This window comes from Falco biarmicus, chromosome 4, assembly GCF_023638135.1.
Source record: "Falco biarmicus isolate bFalBia1 chromosome 4, bFalBia1.pri, whole genome shotgun sequence".
NCBI classification, from domain to species: domain Eukaryota; kingdom Metazoa; phylum Chordata; class Aves; order Falconiformes; family Falconidae; genus Falco; species Falco biarmicus.
In genome coordinates this window covers 109,451,377-109,473,715 of record NC_079291.1, presented here as the reverse complement: position 1 = coordinate 109,473,715, position 22,339 = coordinate 109,451,377, and the positions used below count along the sequence as shown (strand labels likewise).

At 41.7% G+C, this 22,339-nt stretch overlaps 2 protein-coding genes across 3 annotated transcripts in view; one reads left to right on the top strand and one right to left on the bottom strand.

The window, feature by feature from the left end:
- Positions 1 to 22,339, top strand: part of CFAP92 (cilia and flagella associated protein 92 (putative)) — an 89,288-nt gene that overhangs the window by 25,600 nt on the left and 41,349 nt on the right.
- EFCC1 (EF-hand and coiled-coil domain containing 1) overlaps positions 1 to 22,339 on the bottom strand; it is a 61,310-nt gene that overhangs the window by 37,638 nt on the left and 1,333 nt on the right. For both annotated transcript variants that reach the window (XM_056336377.1, XM_056336378.1), the window contains exon 2: positions 20,859 to 21,265. In XM_056336377.1, the coding sequence (XP_056192352.1) occupies positions 20,859 to 21,265 (407 nt within the window). The remainder of the gene's footprint in view (positions 1 to 20,858; positions 21,266 to 22,339) is intronic.

Genomic DNA, 22,339 nt, shown 5'->3' with positions numbered 1-22,339 from the left:
CTCACACAGAATCTAAAGATACTATTTCATCTGAGAAGATAGACTAAAAAAAATCCCCAAACCAAACAGGAGAAACAGTTGTAGGTCTTTGTAGTGAAGGTAGACTTCCCATGGTTTTGTTTTCTCTAGATGCTTTGAACAACTAAATGGGGGGAGGAAGAAAGAAATTGGTGTAGTCTGTGCATGGTGTGACGCTATTGCATTTTTGAGCTGGGAGAGATCCCTTCTCCCTCTGAACTATCAGTTACGGTTTTTAAAATGATCTTGGCTGTACTTATTACTTGAAGGGGCTCCCAACAATCCTTCGTTACGTGGTCGCCTGCTGCCCTGCAGTGTGCCATGCTCAGTCACTGAGAGAGGCTCTAACAATCCTCCAGGTGAATTTGTATATGCTGTAGTGATTAGGCTGGCAACAGCTAAAGGTGGGGTTTAACATGCTCTGTCTGCATTTTTGACTATAAATTCCTTGAAATGGGGCAGGAGTACATTAAACGTGATATATCTGGAGGGTCATTGAAGAAAAAAAAGATGCTGGCAGTAAACTAATCCAGCTGTACACTTGTGTCCTTGAAGGATTAATGACAGCATCCCACGAGCATGCAGAAGTCTGGTTTGCATTAGCAAAGGCTCATTGAATTGCATTCATCCTGACCAGAACTGGGATATTTAGGATAAATACTGCTTATTTTCAGGTCCCTGTCCTACTGAGAATAGAAATGACCTTAGTTTCAGATGTAAAGGCCAGTATTAGTGCTTGTTAAAAGTTAATGCTTAAAAAGTGACAAGTTGCAGATTTGATAAAAGGTCTAAGCTGTTGTTGTTTTTTTTTTTAAATAAATCATAGCATCCACCCCTGCAACAACTGGTGCATAAATTTTGTTTTTCAGCAGAAGCGTTTGTTTAAAACACTAGGTCATTCCCCGACCTCTAGTTAAAACCCAAACACATCATTAGTAACAGAAAGAAAGGATATATCAAGTGCAGAGCTATTTCGCATGACGTGGTTTTAAAGTCATCTGAAACTGCCTCAAGGAGCCTTCAGGTGTCTGTACCAGCGATGACAGGGCATATGGCAGTGAGATTCCTGGCAGCTGCTTTAATAGTTGTTATTTAAATACAGTTATCAGAATAATGGGGAATTTAGGCTCTTGGGTCTGTAGTAGTGTAGCAGGGACATGATGGCACGCATACAAGTGTTCCCTTAAGACCTCTGTTTACTTCAGTTCTTAGAAAGGCCATGCAGGATCAAAGGTTACTTCAGCGCATTATCATTGCTGTTTAGCAAAGGGCTTAGCAAAATCGTGACCTACCGCAGGACTTCAGTGCCTGCCTTTATTCCAAAAGTTTCTGTATGCAGCCTTTTCCTCAGGTCCAGGCAACATGATTCTGTGGAAATGTTTCAGTTGCTGTATTTTCCAACCTAGACTGTGTGAGATTCTAGGAAACAGGGTTTTTTTTCTGGCTGCATGCAATTTGACATCGACCGTCGACTTTTATTTGGCTGAATGTATATTAAACTTCCCCGTAGCGAATGGTACCTGTGTGCAGGACGGATGGCTGGGCTGTTAAAACAAGAGCTGCTTGTTTAACGGGTCTGCTCTGTGCCGTCACGCTGCTGCTGGTGACTAACCCATGTCTATAGATGGAGGCAATGGCAACATTGCTCACTGTATCTCATCTTCCCAGAACCCATCTGGTAACTCAGCAGAGCCATAGCCATCACATCTGAAATTTTAGGGTCTATTACTTCTGCAGCTAACTGTTTTCAGAACCAGCAAAGAGAGCCCATGGTGACACCATTGCTCATGAAATAATGAGGCTGTGCCAGCACATCCCAGTCTGAGGGAAGTATACTACTGGTGTGGACAGGATTTATGCGACTTTCTCATGGTAACATCAGTGTGACCTTCCTTGGTAACTCAAAGGGGAAACTGGTACCTCCATGCTTAGGAAATTGTAATTGAACTCTGCTGCTGTCATATTATTTTGGCTCAGAACCTGGAGATCAAATAGGGGTTTACCTCTAGTCTGCTAGTGCTACTACTTCAAAGAAATATATTGTTTTCCTGTATTTCACATCGCCTATGTGAGGGAGAAAAAAAAAAGCCTAAGCTGCAGAAGGACTGAGGATTTCCCTGTACAACTCCAAAGGCAGAGGCATGACTAACGTGGCGTTACTACTCCCTGAACTTGTACACTCAGAGTATTCGTGAATACATCCATCGAAAACATGTCCTTGTTTGTCTGCCCACTGTGCCAGGTGTTTGGCAGGTACAAGCTTTTGTGAGTTAAACGGAGTGATCAAATGTTTACAAACCCCAGAACGATGTGATGTTCACCTGGGTCCAGTTTTTGATGTGTTCTAAAATAGCAAACAGTTTTCTGAAGGACTGTTTCAATTTTAGAAGCGACTTGAAGTGGAGGTTATTTATCAAGTTGAATGAGGACCCAGTTATTATGGGATTTTCAGTTGCTCCTGTAATAAAAATGGTGATTAGATTTCTGCACCTTCTTAAACCAAGAACTCTACAAGTTGGAGCTTCATCACGTAGAACCCAAATTTGATACAATTAAAATGGTATCGGTGGCTTGATTTAAGCCACTTGGAGCCTGATTTGAGTACGATTCATGATGTTACATCACCATTCTGTAAAATAACAAGTTACCAAAATCCAAATAAAATGTAAGGCTTGTGTTTAAAATGTATTGATCTTTAAATGGATATAAGACAAGCTCTTACAATGGGATTTCTCTTAATTCTACATAAAAACCGTAGGGAGTGATTAATACTCAGCGGATTCTTCTAGTGAGAACTGGAATACCCCATGAGTTTTCCAGTCTTTTTCAAGTTAATATGCAACAGTAGGGTGTGGAGAGAAATGCTTATCACTTTTGGAGATAAATTTAATGCACTTACATTTGATCCTAACCTTAGGTACAGCTATACAATTTATTTCATTAAAACATTTCTTTCTTTTCCCTTAAACATTCAGTTGTCAGGCCAAGGACAATCATGCCACCTATTCTTGTTTTATTCTATTCTTGCTTGTGTCTTCCCAGGGACTGATCTATTCTGTATGTGGCTTTTTTTTCTTTATATAGAAGACAATGGATATAAGAACTTAGGATCAACCACACTATGCTTAAGAGTTTCTCCTTGCCCTGTCTCTGACGGGGAGATACAGGGGATGCTTCACAACAGCAATGCAGCGCAGAGCAAGCCCGGAGCAATCTCTTCCTGGGTCCCAGTAATCAGCGCCTCGAAATTTCCACACGCGGATTGCGCACGTGGACTCCTGTGGTGGTTTAACGGACAGGTAAAAGCTTGTCCTTATAGACACGGAAAAGCTTATCTGAATATTTAAATGGTTTCACAGAACCGTATCATTCATTTTGACAGCATCGCGCCTCCCTGTTGGGAACGGTATTGTCGTGGCTGGCTTTCCCTGGGCGCTGGCTCCCTTGGAGCGTGCCCGGCGTGGGTCGGAGCCCACCGCGGGCGCAGCCGGAGCGATGCACGCCGAGCGAGCGGACAGACCGCCTCCACTTCTTGCAGCGTAACAAAACCAGGCTGTGCTCCTGCCCGATGCGCTGGAAGGCCCCGGGGGTCTTGTAGAGGATTTAGGAAATCACGTTTACTCTTTCTGAGCTCTGTCTATCGCTGCAGTTCCCCTGAATTGGAAAGGCTGCATCTGAGCAGAGTTTTGCTTGCAGAATAGCCTTTTTTTCCAAGGGTGGGATTAGTTTTGTTGGCCTCTGTGCAGAAAACTGAATTTTGGACTATAGTTACAGTGCTGCCCTGTTCAGCACTGCTGCTGTTAGTGACTTCTCACCTCACCACATTATTACAAAAGAAAGTGTACACTGAAAATTCTTAACGCATTCATGAGATGCCAGTTTGAAAGATACTCACTTTCTATGCCTTAAAAACCTTCCCAATGATTCAGTGCCCGTAATTTTACAATTTTTTGGGTTTTGTTTCTTTATTTTTAAATAATATGCATAATGGTTGTACTGCCTCCAGCAGCTTCATCTTCTGTGGAACCATCTGAGCTGCCTCGCCTGGCGGGGCTGGCGTGGGGAGGGGGGTTTACTTATTCTTTCTGCTGCTGGTGGGCTGCAAGGATCGGCAGGACCTGGGGATGATTAGACTCCAAACAGTACTTGATGTTCTCCAAGAGACTCTCTGACCCTCTGTGAGAAATGCTGAAATCAAAGCAACATCCTTTTGAGGAACGTATTTGACTTATCTTCAAGATGCATAAAAACGTCCAAACTTTGAGTGTAACACCAATACAGTTCTCAAACTGCCATCAGACTGACCTCATCCAGTGCATGGGCTCATTTCCTCAGCAATGACTCTGGAATCCAACTTTAGGTTAGTTTAACTATGTGCTTTTTCATTCCCTGTGGGTCTGTGGCCAATTGAAAAGTGCTCTAGAGACTGATTTTAGCATCATATACAAAACCTACTGGAAAACATATTTAAGTTTTAGTACAGCAGCCCATGCTGTTACGTATTTATACTTATTTGCTAGCATAGCACCTATAACAATGGAAAGAAGTTAGAAGCGCAACACAATCCATAAAGGAAAACTTTGCGGGGATTTGACCTGCAGCTTTGTGAGCTGATAAAACATGGTTTATTTTTTAAAAATAAATTCCCTGAAGGGGGAAACTACAGTGCAGTGTTTACAAAAATGATGAATTCTCCTTCTAGAATAGAATAGTTCAGTCGGAAGGGACCTACAGTTATCATCTAGTCCAAGTGTAACTCTTCTGAATTATTATTTGCTTTTTAAAGTGTCTGTATTTGATATCCATGATGGAGTTCTCTAGAATTCACAGCATGGAGTTTTCTCCAAGACATATATTGACATGAATAGATTTTAAATGAGATTTTTCTTAATAATCTAACCAAGTACTTTCATCATGCTCCTTTATCACACATACATTTATCAGGGACTAAAATATTCAGGATAAGGCCTGTGTTTTGTATCTTTGGTTCTGGCAAGTACACAGTAACTCTGTAAGAATAGATTTTTGAAATGACAAACATTAACATCAGGGTTCAAAACATACATAAGTCCCCAGCCACATTTACACAGAACAAAGTGCTAAGATTTATTAGGCAAAGTTACTTTCTTATCTTGCCATTTAAAACAGAATAGTTAGTATTCTGGTAACATCAATTGTTACAGTGGTTGAAGTAAATCTAATAGTACAGTTGGAGTGGCTGTAGTATATTAATAAAAAGATGGGAGCAGCAGCACTATTTAAAATCAAATTCTTTGTATTGCTAAGCAGCGCTGTTGGTCTAGGTTTGAATGGCTGCTTCGCTCGTGAATATGAAGTGAATAAGGCAAGTGCTCCGAATGTATGCCAGACATTTAATAACTTGTTTACTATAATCCGCTTCAGCTTTGTGTTCTCCAGGATGGCTGTCTCGGTCTGATCCGCTTCCATTTGTACAGTCAGGTTATTCTTATACCCTCGCAGGGGTTTTAAAGGAGAAGCGGATTCCCCGTTAATATTCTTTGGAACCTCCTCACTCCTTTTTTTGATGGGACACAATGTTGTATTTCTATCTCAGGACTACCTGGCTAGACATGCGAAAAATCCCTCTTTCGAGGGTTATAGAACACAGTTTTCTCTCTGTGACAGCCCCAGCAGTGTGAGAAACCAAGTTAGACTTGCATGGATGGGCAGATATCGGTGAGGCACTTGCATATGCACGGTGGTTGTAAGGTATCACGCCACCCTCTATCGAACAGAATCTTTACTATTGCATGTACATATGCACATAGCAAGTCACTTGGAGTGAAGTGAGGATATGTGAACAGAGAAACACTGGCGTATAGACAGCTGCAAACAGCATGAGGGCCAAATAAATTTAAGTATTAACGTACATATTTTATTTCTGATGAATTTACAGTATTTTGACAAAGCTCTGCTTGCCCCCAGATCTCTGCCTGTGCTGATAACCACCGGGCCTACACGCTGGTGTAACTGAAACGGATCCCTTGTAGGAAAATACTTGTGCCAGCGTGTCAGAAACCCTAAGCCTAGCTTTTCAGATTAAATTTTGCCGTAGGCATAAAATGATAAAAAGGCTCTTTGCAATATTGGTACGGCTGTCTCTTGCACAAAATCTGACATCTGCGTTGAACAGCGTGTGCTGGCTTCCACCTGGGCAGGGAACCTCTGGTGCTGGGGTGGAAATGAATGAAGTGATTTGAGAGGGGACAAGAGGCATCCATCAGGCAAAGCCCAGGGTGTGAAAGCACAACCTAAAGGTAGGGACTTGTGCAGGGATTTGTCATCCTAGATTTTGGTTGGACTCTTCAGTTATCTAATCCTGTATCCTACTTGATGTCCCACAAGCAGATGCTTAGGAGCGTGCAAGACACCTCGTGCTAGGTGGCTAACAGGTGAAAATTTTTGTCTAGAGCCAAGAGTCAGACTTTGTCTCTCACTGAAACACAAGGTGCAGAGATTTTCCAAAATTCTAGCTCATGTTTATCAATAAGAAATTCTTCTTACCAGAGAAATAAGCGTTTTTAAATCTTGCTAATCGCCAGGTATCAGTGATACTTTGTAGCAACCACCTCTCGTTTAGTTGCACAAAGAATTAAATGGCATCTGTAAGCTTGTAGTTCAACGTTTGCTATCCTAAAGGTAATTGTAGAGCCATTAACTGAGGTGAGTAACAGCTGCCTACTTCTATGGTCATTATAATCTGACTTTTTAGATTGGGAAACTGATATATGAAGGAAAAACACCAGATTCTTCAAAAGCTGTTGTCTGAGGTCTGAGTTGGGGCTGAGCTTAGACATGGGCCCTCTTCAGCTGCCAGTGTGTTGGGTAAGCTTGGCCCCAGGGCACTAACCTCGGGCTCCTGCAGGGGAACACACGGTGATGCTAGAGATGCTCCTAAAATCAAACTACGTTTTGCTATTTTATGTATGTTAAGTTCAAGGAGAATACCTGTATATACATTTCCCCTGAAATTCATGTACCCTGTTGCATCCTCAGCCCTTCCCTGCCCTACGCTCTTCAGTGTGTGTGTAGATTTGCTTGGTGACTCAGGTAGGGATGCCATCTTGCTATTTAATATCTGTAAGAGTGGTGTGGCTTTTGGTTTTGGTTGTTCGGGTTTGTTGTTGTTGTTTTTAAATTGGTATTTCAGTTGCTTTCTAAATCCATGTAACCTTTCATCAAGCTAAGCATCTTGCGGGAAGGTGCTCCCCAGCTTGCTTTATCTGCTGCGTAGGAACCACTCTTTCTGTCTGCTTTGAACCTGCCTCTTGCTTCCATTGGATGACTTACAGTTCCTGCACTGGAAGAGACTGAACAATTCTTCCTATTAATCTTCTTGATCTTGATAAAAATTTTATAGACTTTTTTCACTCATCTTTCCTCAGCTATCTCTTTTCCACATCTGCAAGTGCCTAATATAGTTCCCGTGCCTTTTTTCCACACTTGCTGCCTTTTCTATGCCTTTTTCAGTTTTATTCTGTTTTAGGTGAAAGGTTCATAATTTCCCTTTTCTGATACAAATGTTCTATAAATGTACATAATGGTTTTCTTTGTTCTCTATTCATTTCCTAATAAATTTTAAAATTACATTGGCTTTCCTCACTGCAACTCAGCAATGAACAGATACGTTCCTAGAGTTATAAAGCTCAAAGATATAATTCCTGAGCAGTTACGCTAAGCTCAGAGTCTATCACTGTATCTGTTCCACTGGGGCTGTTGTTTGGGGCTGGTTGGTTTTTTTGTTCCCCCCTTGCCCCCAAGCACATCAGTTCTCACTAAGATGGTAAGTGTCACCTGCCACCATCCCATCACTCAGTATCCTAGATCATTCTGCAGTTCTTCACAGCTGATCCTGGTTCTTAACATGTGGAGTAATTGGTATTTTTAAAAAATCTTTTCATTATTATTTTATCTAAAAATCAAATGATAATCACATTAACGTAGCTTTCCTTACCATGTGATATAAAGCATATTTCTCCAACTAAAACACAGACCAAACAAAAAAAAGTTTTCACGCACTAACCAAGGCAGGCTACTAGTCATGGTTAGGATCAGAATAAAACTGAAGTTAGGTACCCAGCTCCCCCCCAAGACTGGATATTCTGATCTGAATCCGAGCTTTGTGATACAGTTGCACTTCCAGTTGAGATATGAATCAAATTACTGAGGTAAAACTTTGCCGTGTTTGATTCCAGGGTTAATTTAGACTTGCCTCTGAACAATCATCTCTCCTGCAGTGTTTTTAATGAGATAGAAACATCTTGATTCATCATGGGTTTTAATATATGACAGGATACTTTTTTTTTTTCTTCTTAATATAAAAATCTATTATGGATGTCATCCACTAAGTACATTAACAATACGTGCAGTATGTATTTGTTTAATTGAAGGTGGAGGGGAAGCCCTTTAAACATCAGGATACACAACCTAAGGCACAAACTCCTTTACACCTGTTCTGCAGCACTCACCTCTGACCTGGTACTTTGGGTATTATATTCTAGGCCAAATCGTCGTTTTAGTTTGATCTATAAAGTGATGGAAAAAATCTAGCATTTTTGTAAACATGGCAAAGCAGCATATGTTCCCAGGGTCCTGGGAGGATTTTTGTCTTTGAAAAGTTGCTTTATTTTAAGCTTGGTTAAAACACAGAAGAAATGTTCAGAAGCATTGGTTTGCTTAACTTCACAAAAAATAATAAACACCTAAAAGTGAACTTGGGCCTCTATGTGCTGAATGGATGGATAATTCATAAGCCTGCTTTTAAAAACAATACACTACACACCGTTTTCTGTCTGTATTTCAACAGCTCTCCCAGTTCACATCCATCTCGCCTATCACGAGCGCTTGTACCATTCTCCCTCCAACACAGAACTTAATTAAAATCACCCATTCTTGTGGCCAGAGTTAAAACTTTGCTTTGAACCCGTGCTCTGACCCTTTCTGCAGCCTGACCAATGACAGTTCGGATCTTCCTTGCACTGGTGGTCCTGCTGATCCTGTTCCCTTTGACCACAGATATACACCCTCGGGTTACAGTTAATTTTATGCATGCAGGGACCCTACGGGCTGTGTTTAGAGATGGAGAAGGCAGGGCATCTGTCCTTCACCATGGCTGTTCAAGCACCAGCCTCTGTCCTAACGAAATCCAGGAAACCAGCAGCTGAGCATCGCCTGCTGCCTCCCAACAGCCTCTCGTTCTGCTTTGTGCAGACCCCGCGGGCCCATCGCTCGTCCTGGATGCTTGATTTACACTTCCATTCCCTGGGTCAAAAAACAGGCGGGCGAGGGAGGAAGGCTGAAGGAAGGTGACGATTTGACAGCTCCTTTTTCACAGTAATGAGCAGAACTGCTCTTTCTTTCCCTGCTCCTGCCCACCGTGGCCTTTTCTTTAGACCTGCGTGACGGGAAGAAATTGCCGGAGCAGCTCCAGGGGCCGGCAGGAGGTTCTGGGGGGGCTCTGCCTAGGGAGCCATGGCTTTGCTTAGGGGTTATTTTCTGTTTGTTTCGTCTATATAATGACAGGTGGATGCAGATTAATAGAATTAAAAGTTTTGACTGGAGCACGTGAGGCAGTGAAGCATCAGTCACTTCCCGGTGACTTCGGTACCATGCGTCATGCTCGCTCCCACAACAGAACTCCGTTAATTTAGCCTAATCCATGGGAGCCTGCCACAGAAAAGCTCACTTCTTGGAAGGGGAAGAAATAATTGCTACCTTTCCAGCATTAATAATCTTCCGTTCTAAAAAGAACATTGTTTAATAGAGAGGTAATTTAGATTATCAGTAACCTGTATCCTAAATAGAAGAAAAGATTTGTTTGATACAAGACAGTGCTGTTTGCAGAAGCAGAGCCATAACTGATAACGCTGGAGAACTGCAATTTAAGTATAAATTATTTTGGGGGCTTCACAACAAGTGCCAGGCCTTAGGGATTGATAGTTTCTCTGATTTATACAAAGTACAGGTCTATACACTTCAGAGCTCTCAGGATTTTAGACGTTTAATCATGATTATTTGATGTGAATTCTGAGCTTACATTGTTCACATAGTGCATAATATTTACCCAAAAAGCTTTAAATAAATTTGTTTTTTAAAGTTTCCTCTTTTAAAATGTATTCGAAGCACCATTTGGAAACCGTAGATCATGATGAACAAAAAACCCCAAACCAAAGAGAGCAAAGGTGGGTAACAACAGGAGAGGGAGAAAAGCAGCAAGCGTAAGATTGACAGCACAAGAAGAGACTCAGTATATAATTCTAGTGTATAGAGATCAATCATAACTTTTCTGAAAGATGCCAACCCCCTGGCTACACTGAAAAGGTCTTTCATTCCAAGTCAGCGCCTTCACCCGGGAATATCGTACCAGTGGCGGTAATATTTCACAGCCAGAAGTCTTCTCCTGCAAAACCAGGCACACCACGGGCAGGGCTCCAGCAGCACAGACATACCGGCTTTCCAACCATGTCAGCTAAGAGCATCCTTTTGGGGTTTTTTTGTTGTTGTTCTTTTTCCTCTCCTAAAAGAATTGTCCTGGGGACTGTGGATAGGATTGGAAATTAAGCAGAGCTATGTATGATCATGAATGGAAATACAGATCTTTCAGGCTAAGGACCAGCTTCTCTCCTGACTTTTGCTTATAGCAGTTCAAATGTTTCCTTTTTTCTTTGTTTTTGTTTGGTTGAATTAGGAATCCGAGGAAAAATATGTTTTGCATCTAAGGAAGCTGCCTCTTCAACATAAAATGAAGTATTCCATGTGGGTTTCATTTATTTTTTCATGTCTTAAAATGGTATTTTGAAATTGAATTTAGCTGTAGTGATTTAATGTCATTCAGATAGGAAAAATCAAAACATCCCAGCAAGAAAATGTCCAAATAAAGGACCACAATATTTCTGCTTTTCCTTTTATTTTTGTCTATGTGGAATTTTGCCTGATGTAACCTAAATATGCAACTAGTTTAAACTGTTTCCAAACTATATTTTTGGAGGATGAACTGTTCAGCCTGAGTACTTTGCCTGTATCTATATTAAATCAGAGCAGTCTCTGTAAGTGAGTGGTCCATCTGTTTACCCCGTTCGTGCCAGATCTGTCAGGCCACCGAATTAAACAGCTATAAACAGCCCCCTTGACTGTTCTGCAGTAAAGAATATCCGAGATCTGTGCTTTCAAGGGCGTGCTTGTGTTGTGGGGTATAAAATCACTGGAATGAATTCCAAAGAGCGGGTTTGTGCTGTGCAGCTCTGCAGCACGGGGGTGTGGGATGCTCAGGACGTTGTGCCCATGCAGGAGCTCTAGAGCGGGCTCACGGGGAGTCAGCACGCTGATGCACCACAAAATACAGGTGTAACGCATACTGTTTTTTTACTAAATACAGGTGCACATATACTGTTGGAAATCCCACCCTTGGCTATTTGCTGACACAGAAATGGGTAGCATAACCTACTTTTGTGCAGTATTCATAAGCATTGGCTTTGCTTTGATTGCTTATATTGTGTAATCTTCTGCTAAGCAGAGTGCTATGGAGACCTACCAGCTCCAGTGTGAAAATACTTTCCTCGGAGTTCAACTTCAGCCTGACAATGTTCTGCTTTAAACTCGGCTGACCCCACTATATGCAGTTCCAAATACTTTTAAGTTATGTGAACTAACACCAAGGACATGCAAGGGGGTCAAGTACAGAGAATAAAAGCAGAGCAGATGTGCTCGTGAATGCCAGATTTCTCGGTGTTATGATTAATGTGACATCGTGACCCTTCCCTGAAACGTTCTGCTCTGAAAAGAGACTCTTCACAGAACAAAGCACAGGGCCTGATTTTATTCTGTAGATTTATTGCAAGGTTTGGGGTCTTTCCACTGTAACCTGATTCCTACCACTTGGCACCTCTTTTCTTGAAATGGATGGTGTGTGATGTGATGGCAATTAGCGCTTGAAGCTCAGGCACCCTTCAAAGAACATTTTTTTCCACAAACAAGGAGGGACTGCAACACACGGTCAGTCACAGCTTCTACGCCTTATTTTTCAAGTGGTTTTAAGCAGGATGCTATGAAGGCTGAAGCTAATTGTTATACAGAAGTAAATTTCTGAAGATGTATCATGCTCAGAGCTTACATTTGACATTTTTTGTCCAACCACTTTTTTTTATAAAGTATGTTCCTATGTGAAATGGCATCAGTGAATAGGACGCAGTCAGCATCCTGCGATACAGGTATCTGCAGTAGTGACCCAGCTTCATTCCATGCTTTTCATACATTGTCAAGTCTTTTAAAGTTGAGCAGCAACTTTGTGATCCTTTAAGGACACTGTCAGAATTCATCAGATTTTCAGATGGGCATTATGAAAAGCTATAAAACTGTACAACCCCCCTCCTTTTTTCATAGATAAAGAATGATCTCTGTAAGTAACAACCAAAGCCAGCCTGTTGATATATCTTACAACTTTTAGGTGCTTGACTTGAGCACACAGGTAGGTTCTACATCTGGAATTGTGAAAATATCTCTTCTTTATAACGGACTGAAGCAAACACTCTGTCCAGCTGATGTTCCTGTCCTTCTCCTCTCCCCAGCCCCCACAAAAAATCTCAGTCTCTGTGTTCCCAGTTTGGGATTATCTCAGAACTTGAAGCTTTAAGATCAGATGCATTTAGTCAAAGTTTTATTTTTTCTTTTCTTTGTCTAGTTTAAGGGCAGTTGTGACTGTGTTTTTTCTTAGGTTGTTTCAGTGGCTATAGTTATGAATAGTTGGGATTCACGTTGGCAGGCAAATCTGGCAAATATAGGAAAATATGCTGAGCATCGCAAAGAGAATACTCTAAGCCAAGTGCTAGAGAGGCAAGTATCAGTCTGGATTTTAATCATTCCGCTGAGCAGGCAGATGAGATCCTGATAAAGTTGAAAAAAAGTACTGGAGAAGGAAGGAGGAGAACAGTACAGTAAACACGGCCAGCGATTCGGCCAGAATTCTGACTACGGTGAGAAGATGAGTAAACAGAACAAACTCCCGCAAATATTTGCAGTACTGCTAAATAATTGTCTTGTGTCATTGAAAATACAGAAATTGCCTATATTGTATTTCCTAACATCAGCGACACCTACTAGCTCATCCTCTCCCCCCCACCCCCGCTTAGAGTCTAGGCAGTTTTAAATACAGATTGACTATCTACCTCTGTGAGTATCCCTGGCAGTGTCCTAAGTAACGTGACGGTATTTAAAATCTTGTGATCTTGCCTGTGCTATCCTAAGGGATGGGGTTTAAGAACTTAATTTGGCTGGTTTGTGTTATGGCAAGTTCCCAGCGAAGTCACAGAGTCAATTGATTTTACTTTCTAGATGTTTTCCCAGGTCTCCAGATAATTTAGTATTTACACTACATAAAAAAAGCTTTTTGAGAATTTAAATAAATGATTCAATAGAATGATTGCCTGTGCACCTATTAAGAGGCTACATTAATTTCTCTCTCGGGATGACTAACTGTTAGACAACTGGTTGAAGCAAGCTGCTGAAATGGAACATATTTCTTGCAAATTGAAGGGCAGGTCTGCGTGGGCAGCTCCCTCTAGCATGTCTAGATTCCATGCTCTTTTTTTTTTTTTTTTTTTTCCTCCTAGTGCATAAATTAAAAGGATTTTTGTTGAGTTTTGTTTTTTAAGCATAACATACACAAATTTCCCTTGAACTATTCTAGGGTGACTTCACTCATCTTGTCACATCACTGTTGCTTTGGGGATACGCTCAAGAGAGAAGGTATCCTCCCCTGTAGACCGTTAATCTGTCCGTATTCTGAGAGCAGACTATTTTTAGCAGAACAAATCACTTGAATCTGTTGGATAACTTGGGTTGTCAGCATCTAGCTTACAAAGTACCTTGTCTATTTTGTACCCTGAAGGAAAGTGAGATGAGGAGCAAAGAGTAAATAATCACTTCTTACTGCTTTAGTAGAACTTCTCTCCTCATTTTCATTAAGTAATTTTCAAGTTTTATGAAGGAAAGAAAAATGTATTCCCCTTTAATGCCTCCAGCAGAATAAGAAGCTTAAAAGAGTGCAGAATTCTCTGCTTGTGCCCGAGCGCAGATGGTCAGCAGTGTCTGGGTTTTCCAAGTAACTTATGTGAATCGACAGCAAAAATGACCTGTGCTAAACCCGCTTGGTTGATTTGTTTTAATTTTATCTCTGGAGGGGCTCGGTGGAGTCGATGCAAACTTCATACAAAAGGTGTGTTTAGTGCCTGGCTTGTCAATACCCTGGTCCTCTCAGGGTCTCACCCCTGTGTTTCTACTTCAGGGTTTTGTCAATATCTTTGACATTCAGGGAGGTAAACACAGAAGCCCCAAGTTTAAGCCATAGGTTGCGTATGACTGCTATTAAACTTTGAGGTTATGTATTGCTGCTTTGACTTACAAAACTGACCTGAAGAAAAAGCAAATTTTTACAATACGGCTGTTTTTTTGAAGCATCTATTAGGGAGGTTTGGTAAACTTCCATTCAGTAGACTTATTGCCCTGTTATGTTCCCGTTACTCCTACAAGCAAAGGAACGCTGCCAATGAATGCAGCAGGTCTGGTGGCAGGGTGCCCCAGCGGAGCGCGGGGGGCACCTGGTCATACAGGGACCTTCCAGCCAGGCGGGAGAAGCTGGGTGCTCCAGCAGGCATCCCCTGAGCAGCAGGGGCTACAGACTTGTCAGGCTTGCTGAAGGAGTAAATGAGAGGCGTGCTTAAGAAATAAATCAAGAGTGTGTGACTGCACGGGCAACATTTGCCAGCCAGGTTCATAATGAGCTGTAACACTTTGGGACAGGAGGCTACAAACTCTTGGCTTATGGATGCGTTTTTATTGCTAATAATAATTGTTCTTTTTATGCAGCCCTCCTAGACTGATGTTAGTTGGCTTCTAGGTCAAGACAGATGCAGAGATCCCTGTCTTAAGCTGGTAACTCCATTCCCAGGATACCCACAATGCGTGGAGTTTGCTGTGCTTGTATCTACACGCAGCGGGAGCTGAAGGGTCAGGATCTCTTCGATGGGTATCACCAAGGTTAATGCAATTCTAAGGTCTATAAATTGAGCACAGCACTAGCAGACGGCAGCGATGCCCCACGGTCGGTGAGGGAGGCCCATCCGGCAGGTACCCGGGCAGCCTTTATGGCAGAAGGTAACACACTGCTAATATGCGATACAGGAAGGAGCTGCACAGGAGCTCACCCAGGTGATCCGGAGGGGTGCAGCTGAGGGCCACCTACCAGCTGGGACCAATTCTGTTTGATTTTGGCTTTTGCAATGAGGGCGAGTGAGTGACTTTGTTCTAGAGGCATGCTTTCAGTGGTGTAGCCTCCGACAGGGAGCCCAGTCTTCGGAAATTATTTGAAAGGGGTGGGGGAGCAGTTTTTTTCTTTAATTTATCTTTGTGTATGAAATTAATCTTCAGCTTTTGCTGGCATAAGACAAGGTATATATGTTGCATCACCTAGAAAGTTTGGGCAGCAAAAGGTGTCTGTTTTCTTGGGGGAAGACGATAAAGCTGGAGAGGTGTGATGCAGCTTGCCAGGGAGGCATGGGGTCCACCAAGCTGCTGGCTGAATTTCTAGGCACTAATTCAGCAGAAAAAGTGACTGCACACCTTCAGGTGAGAAAAATAACCTCTCCAGTATAGGAGGGGGTCAGCATGATTCAAATTACACAGAGAAGGGCAGGAGGAGACAGCTTTAAGAGGCAGCTGCCTGTGCCAGATAGTGTGTATGAGATGACAAAACCTACTCCTTTGGCTTGGACTATCTTTTTGTTACTGCTGACTACGGCAGGGCTTGCAGTGCGCTTTAATCTCTCCGTCCCCAGGAAGGTACGTGCAGTGGGGGCTGCTAAGTGACAGCCACGGCGGGTTCAACAAATGGTGCCTCAGCAGAGCTTGGGAGGATGCCTGGGACACGGCGAAAGCACGTCCAGCCCAGGGACTGGGTCTGTGTGTGTGGCACTGCTATTGTGCTCACAGTGATTTACTCCCAGCACAGCACATAAGGCAAGCCAGATGAAAAAGAGGATTTAGCGAGAAACCAGGGAAAGCCTCCCAAGAATAAACACCGTGTAACTAAGAGCCCTGCACTGAGTAAGGCCAGAGAACTGGATACATTTCCAATGTCAGAATTAGCACCCAAGCACAAGCTTCCTTCTGGAAAAAGGCACTAGCATTAATTTGAATAGATTTAAGTAAAGGTTTTGCTATTATTATGGGAAGCAAGTATTATTAATGCTAAAAAGAACTAAAAGATTCTTCTTGCATTTTAGCTCTTCCATAGGAAGAGACGCTCTATGCTTTCTTCAATATCAAATTAACGTATTTAAATTTCTCTCTATAGTTCTTTCTACCATATGTAACAATACCTTCCATTATCCCTTCCTGTGAAACCAGAATGTTCCTTTAGTGTTTCGAATAAGTAGTAACCCGATTTGCTCACTTCACTTATCATTCTTCTATGGCAAGACATGCAAGTAGTCTAAGCTTTGTATGATGGTAACATGCTCACCTGCTTCTGTTAAGTTCTTAAAAAACTTTAAGTTCTGTGGGTTTTTTTCCACAGACTTCTATGTAATATATAACTTCTCACATCCTTAAGTGGAAGAAAGTATCAGGTACAAGCAGAATTAGAAAATAAAATGACATCACCTCGGTTCACCTAGAACAACTGCTTGAGTGCTCTTAGAGATAACTCTGCAAAGTAACATTTTATTTTGCTCTCCATGAGCTCAGTCCCCTGCCTGTCACAGCTCTCACTGCCTGCCATCAGTCACTGCTCCCTGCCTGTCCTCGCTCCTGCCCAAGGACGTACCTATCGCCTGCAGCTCGATCGAGCCTTTTGTGTGGTCCAGCACATGCACACCCGCCGCCTCCATCCAAACTTCGTGCCGTCTGAAATAAATTGCCAAGATGCACTTCACCTTACAACCAGCAAGTAGCTGGTATTGATGACAGAAGTCAAGCAGAAAGTTGTCCAGATTTTCTTTATTTAATGTCTATTTTTAAAAAATAGAACAGTTCTAACATGTCTAAATATAAAACATGCATTATCATTCCAATTAGAAATAACCTACTATGTACACCTCCTTTTGTGGATTAGTGTTTCCTTCCTAGGGCTTTTCTTTCTTCACTTAAAGGAGCTGATTCTTTACGAGTTAGGAATATTTCCATATTCCTCTCCTGTTCTTGGATTATTGATTTGGATCTGTTTGGTCCATCTTGTTATATTTTTAGGGAGTAAATGATAACCTGAGAAATTACTGAAAAGATCAGGACACTGTCTCCTAAAAGAAAAATTGAACTATTTCTGACATAGGATAACCGAAACTGTAATTTTTTAGAAAAATTAACACTGGTGACTTTATGAAAGAAACAATGGAGGAAATTATGCTAGAAGACTCCATCTTCATATTTATAAAAGATTATGAGGGGAGGAAACAATACTGTCTGCGTTCCGTGTAAAAAGGATTCCTTCTCATTCACACATATAAATGCTGATGGATAATTAAGTAATTTGGGAGACAGACCATGCACATGGGAAGCATTTTTAGTATTTTATGACCCCTTCCACTGACCTACGTAATTACTGTGCTGCTGGCTAACACAGCAACATAAAACCTCTGTGAACATCTCCATTATGAAGTCTAGTTCAATCCTAAATGACCTTTCTTTTTATTTGGTACACCAGGATCAAAAAAGGTTGTTAAATTCTGTTACTTCCTTCAGTGCTATTGAAGAGAAAAAGAATCTGTAAACTTTATTAAGTAATCAATTTCTGAGCCACCTACAATGTAGTATAGAAAACACAGCCAACTTATATTTGGCAGGAACAATTCATGTCAAACCAATCTAATTTCCTTTTCCGACAGAGAAAATGGTTGAATGGATAAAAAGAAGCTGTAGATGTGACACCTTCATTGTAGTAACATCTTTAGGTGTGGCATTCTTATAAACAATAGTTATAAATCATAGACTATATTAGCATACATGGATGTTCCTTGAGCTGGAGCAAAACTTATGGGGAAAAATAGGAGTTCAGGGAATAGCTGTTAACGATTTGCTCTCAGATAAAGACAGTTTACCAGGTGGAGGTCACGAGAATCTGTCCTGGGACCTAGCCAGTATGTTCATTTAGGCTTCCAGCTTTTGAAAGAGAAATTACATGTGTGCAATTGACACCAGGCTGGGAGGGAAAGACAGCAATTTGGAGGTTAGTCCCAATATCATCTTGAGAAACTGGAAGAGTAGTCCAAAAATGGAAAAGTTGATCAGTTACAAATGAAAAGTCTTATACCTGGGAAAACGAAATCAAGTGTAACTGTACAAAATGAGAATAACTCTCCAGGCAGCACTGCATAAAAAAATCGGACCTGCATAACTTCCTAAACTTTTCTGTATACTGACATTGTAAATTATGCAATTTAAAAAATATATAATAGCAATGATACATATACAATTTCTTGTGACATCTTTTCCCTCTGAAATGAATTTAACTCATGTTTTTCAGAAAGGAATTTCTTGAAGTTTACCTTTAAAGTATCTGAGCTGACCCGCAAAATTGACAGGGACTAAAAAATTAACGACAGTAGAAATGGTGGAGAGAGGGGACCAAAACCTAAGACACGCACCCAGCGTAATACATACCGACTTAAATAACATTGCAAGTAATACAGTTGCCCGTTGACAGACTGGAAATCTGCAGGAGGTAGCAGCTGTCCCTCAATCTCTGTGCTTTGGCCAACTCATCAGCTTCCCCTCCATGTGCGCTCCTAGCGCCTCACCCAAGCTACGCCCATGGGTTTTGGACTTCTGCACCACAGGAGATGATTCTCCATGAGCAGGAGTTTCTGCCATCTCTAGCACAAGTGGAAGCAAGTCAAGCAAGTGGGACAAGCCGCGCTGCCGATGGCTGCAGAGCGCAGAGCTAGCCCTGCCAGCGTTCAGTTCTTTCATCACAGTAACCCAGAGCTCTGCACTGCTTCAGTTACCTATTTTCTGGCAATTTGGGCATCTCTGCGCCACACTATGGAGTGTGTGGAATTACGGTATTCCACATACTGCAGAGCCGTGGAACAGGACCACAGGCATGCAAGTCACAATCATCGTTAAGTGGCTCTGCTGTTCAACTGTTCAAGCCAAGGGCTGCATTACATGGACAAGGGAGACAGAAGTGCTTTATGGCTAACATAGAATTAAGATCCGTTAAAGGGTCTTGCACGTGGAAGCTGGCCTGGTCCTGTGCTAAATGGGCCGCAGGGCTAAAAAAGGAGTATAGTTTTCAAACAGTCGGTCTAGCATCGTTCCTGAGCGTTACAATCCCCTTAAAAATGAGCATGCAATTTTAAAATAAATATTATAGATGAAGATTATCTTACAAAGAACATATAATTTACATTTTTAAGCTCACGCTGTTTGTTTTGATGTAACCCATAAAAGTTCCTGCTCTGCAAGGCCCAGCTGACATTTCTTATTGTCTTTAACTAGTTCCTCCCTACCTGTTTAAAGGCAACTTTTATCCTCCACCATAATCTGGAAAAAAATTCTGCAGGACAAGAACTCATCTTAAGTCTTTGCTCATGCCAGGGAGAACCTGATAGACTAGACAAGTAGCATGATCTCTCTTGCCACTAAGAATTGTATCATTCATCCAGATATCCCTGTAAACGACAGTCACCTCAAACATTATGTGCCCTCACAGTGTTTTTAAATTCCTATAGATGTTTAAATAAATGCTTTTATCTTCTGCAGCCACACGGGTATTAATATACACAATGCTTATAGAAAGACACTGGATAAAATTATTATTTTTAGAATTTCCTCACTTCATAAAACAGTACAATAGCAAAGATGCTACAAATAACTCACTATGAACTCTTCTTATAAGCAAACAGAGGAAGTATAAGTTTAGGAAGAGACAAGGAGTTCAGAATAGACAATGTATTAAAATATTAGATTTAGTAGTTAGGAAAAAAGTATAATTTGGGTCAGTAAAAATATAAACAGGATTTTATTCCATAGGTCCATTTGAAACTTGCAAAGAAATGCCTAGCACTTAATAACCATCAATGAGTCCAAGTTCTGTCTGAGATAAAAACCAACAAAAGCAGTGAGCTATTAAATTTGTGACCAGCTTTCTGACTTTTGGAAACTATTTATGCTATTACAAAAGTGGGTTTTAGTTGGATGATCTCATTTTTGTTTGAGACTCCCACCACATTATGGTGTGGTTTTAGGAAAGTGGTTTAACTTTTCTCTTCTGGAGTATTACATATTCTGTGAGTGAGGAAGCAATAAAGTCACCGCAGAGTTAAAACTGCTGGCCAGAAGTTGGCCTTGTGTGTACTCCAATGCGTATGACAAGCTGAAGAGGTTTTATAAGAAACGGCGTGTCAGCCATCTGATTACCGCTGGCTTTGTATGTGCGACCTAACTAGCAGGAAATGACTGCACTGATATTAGCTAGTTAAGGTGAAAAAATAAGTGTGTTGGAAGCGGATTCTGCAGGACAGTCATCAATTACTTTTGAGGCTTACTTGAAGTGTTACTCCGTTGAGTCCTATTGCTGTACGTCTGAGGACTAATTCAGCTCTCTGTAGGTCAGCGCCCTGATTTTGGGCAACCTTCTGCTGAACGCGCCCGGTTCTGTCATGGATCCCTCCCAAGAAAATTGATAAACAGCTTCTAGTTTCCCTCTTGGCTATATTTTAGAAGATGTATTTGGAAACGTTTAATAAGCTACCATCAGTGATTTTTCAAGCTAACTTGCGTTCCAACATTGTGATTTTATTGGCATTTTTTGATGGACTCAAACTTACCTATAGTGCTGCAGTTCCGATTCTAGCTGCTGAATGTATATTTGCAGATGTGGCACTTCGTTAGCTTTCACTTCTAGCTCCTTCACTTTGCCGAGGCTGTTCAGGACGGCGTGCCTCGCCTCTTCAACCTTCTTCCTCATTTCTGCTTGTTCCCTCTTCAGGTTACGGTTGCAATCCTCCAGACTGACCAGAGCTTCCTGAGAGCTCTTCAGCTCTCTTTCTAACTCTTGATTGAACCTAATTGCTTCTTCAATTTGCCCATCCCTGGAGCTCCGGATGAGTTCCACTTCCTTCAGGACACTTTGAAGGCACTTGGTCTGGGAGTTGTTCTGTGTTAATGGTCTCTTACTCCCTACAAAACAGGTCCCCTCGTCCTTATGGTTAGCATGGCTTTTCCGCAGTCCTACCTATAATGAACAGGAGCAGAAAGCAGGGAGAAATTAATGTGTTTTAAAACAACTGGCAAGTAAAACACTCACATCAAGAGTGAAAATGGATGGATTGTGTCTCACTGGAGGTTTTTTTAATGACCTATAGCTAGCTGATCAGTGACAAGTTACCTTTGTGAAATACAGAGACAAGAAAACAACCGCTGGAAAGGAGTTTTTAAATTGGTTATCTATAAATTTAATTTTAAAACTACCCATTGAAGTGGAAAATCAAGTTATTGCAAAAGTTTTTGTACAGCTTTAATGTCACTGCTATAGTCTGTCGTCAAAAAGCAACTAGTATTCTGAAAAAAAGAAAATACTTCCAGTTATGTTTTTTAAGTTGTGTTCAGTAGAAGTGAATAGAGAGCAGGCGGTGGAGTTCTGGAGCTCTTTGCTCTTCTGATTCATTCTGGGGCCTTTGGCAACTTTGTGTTTGCTTCTGACATCCTTTCGCTTTTCAAATGGCAATGGTACAAGTGGCTTTCACCTGCCACACTGGATGCTGTGAAGGTGGACAGCCAGCTAATGCAAATGGCAGCATCACACGTGGAGCAGAGTCCTGCGGGTGCTGTGTTAGTGTTAAATCTAGCCAGGGCTGACCTGCCGGAACAGCAAGTGAGCTCTGCCCTTCAGTGCTTTGCCTCTTCTAGGCTATTTCATGCCAGAGTAATTTAACTGCTGTTTAGGTACGTGTATGTGTCTTGCTTGAGCTGGTACAGCAGGAACAGAAACCTGCCCCAGAACTAATGGAGGAGCCAGGGACTGTTTGCAGATCTGCCTCCAACTCTGAACCCCCATGACCGTGCTCTGAAGAAAACACACTTCTGTTCCTGAGGCAAAGATCTCAGGCATCTATGGCTGAGTCACTGCACATGCTTGTGCAGGTAAGAACCCAAAAGTTCCTTCTTACTTTGCCCCCCCCTCCCCATCCCCCAGCAAGGTGTAACTGTCACATAACTGACCAGCAGCAGTTGTACGCTCAGGTTTGTTAAACGGATATCTTCCACAATTTTAGCAGGGTGGTTTTCAGCGCATCCCTGATACATAGAA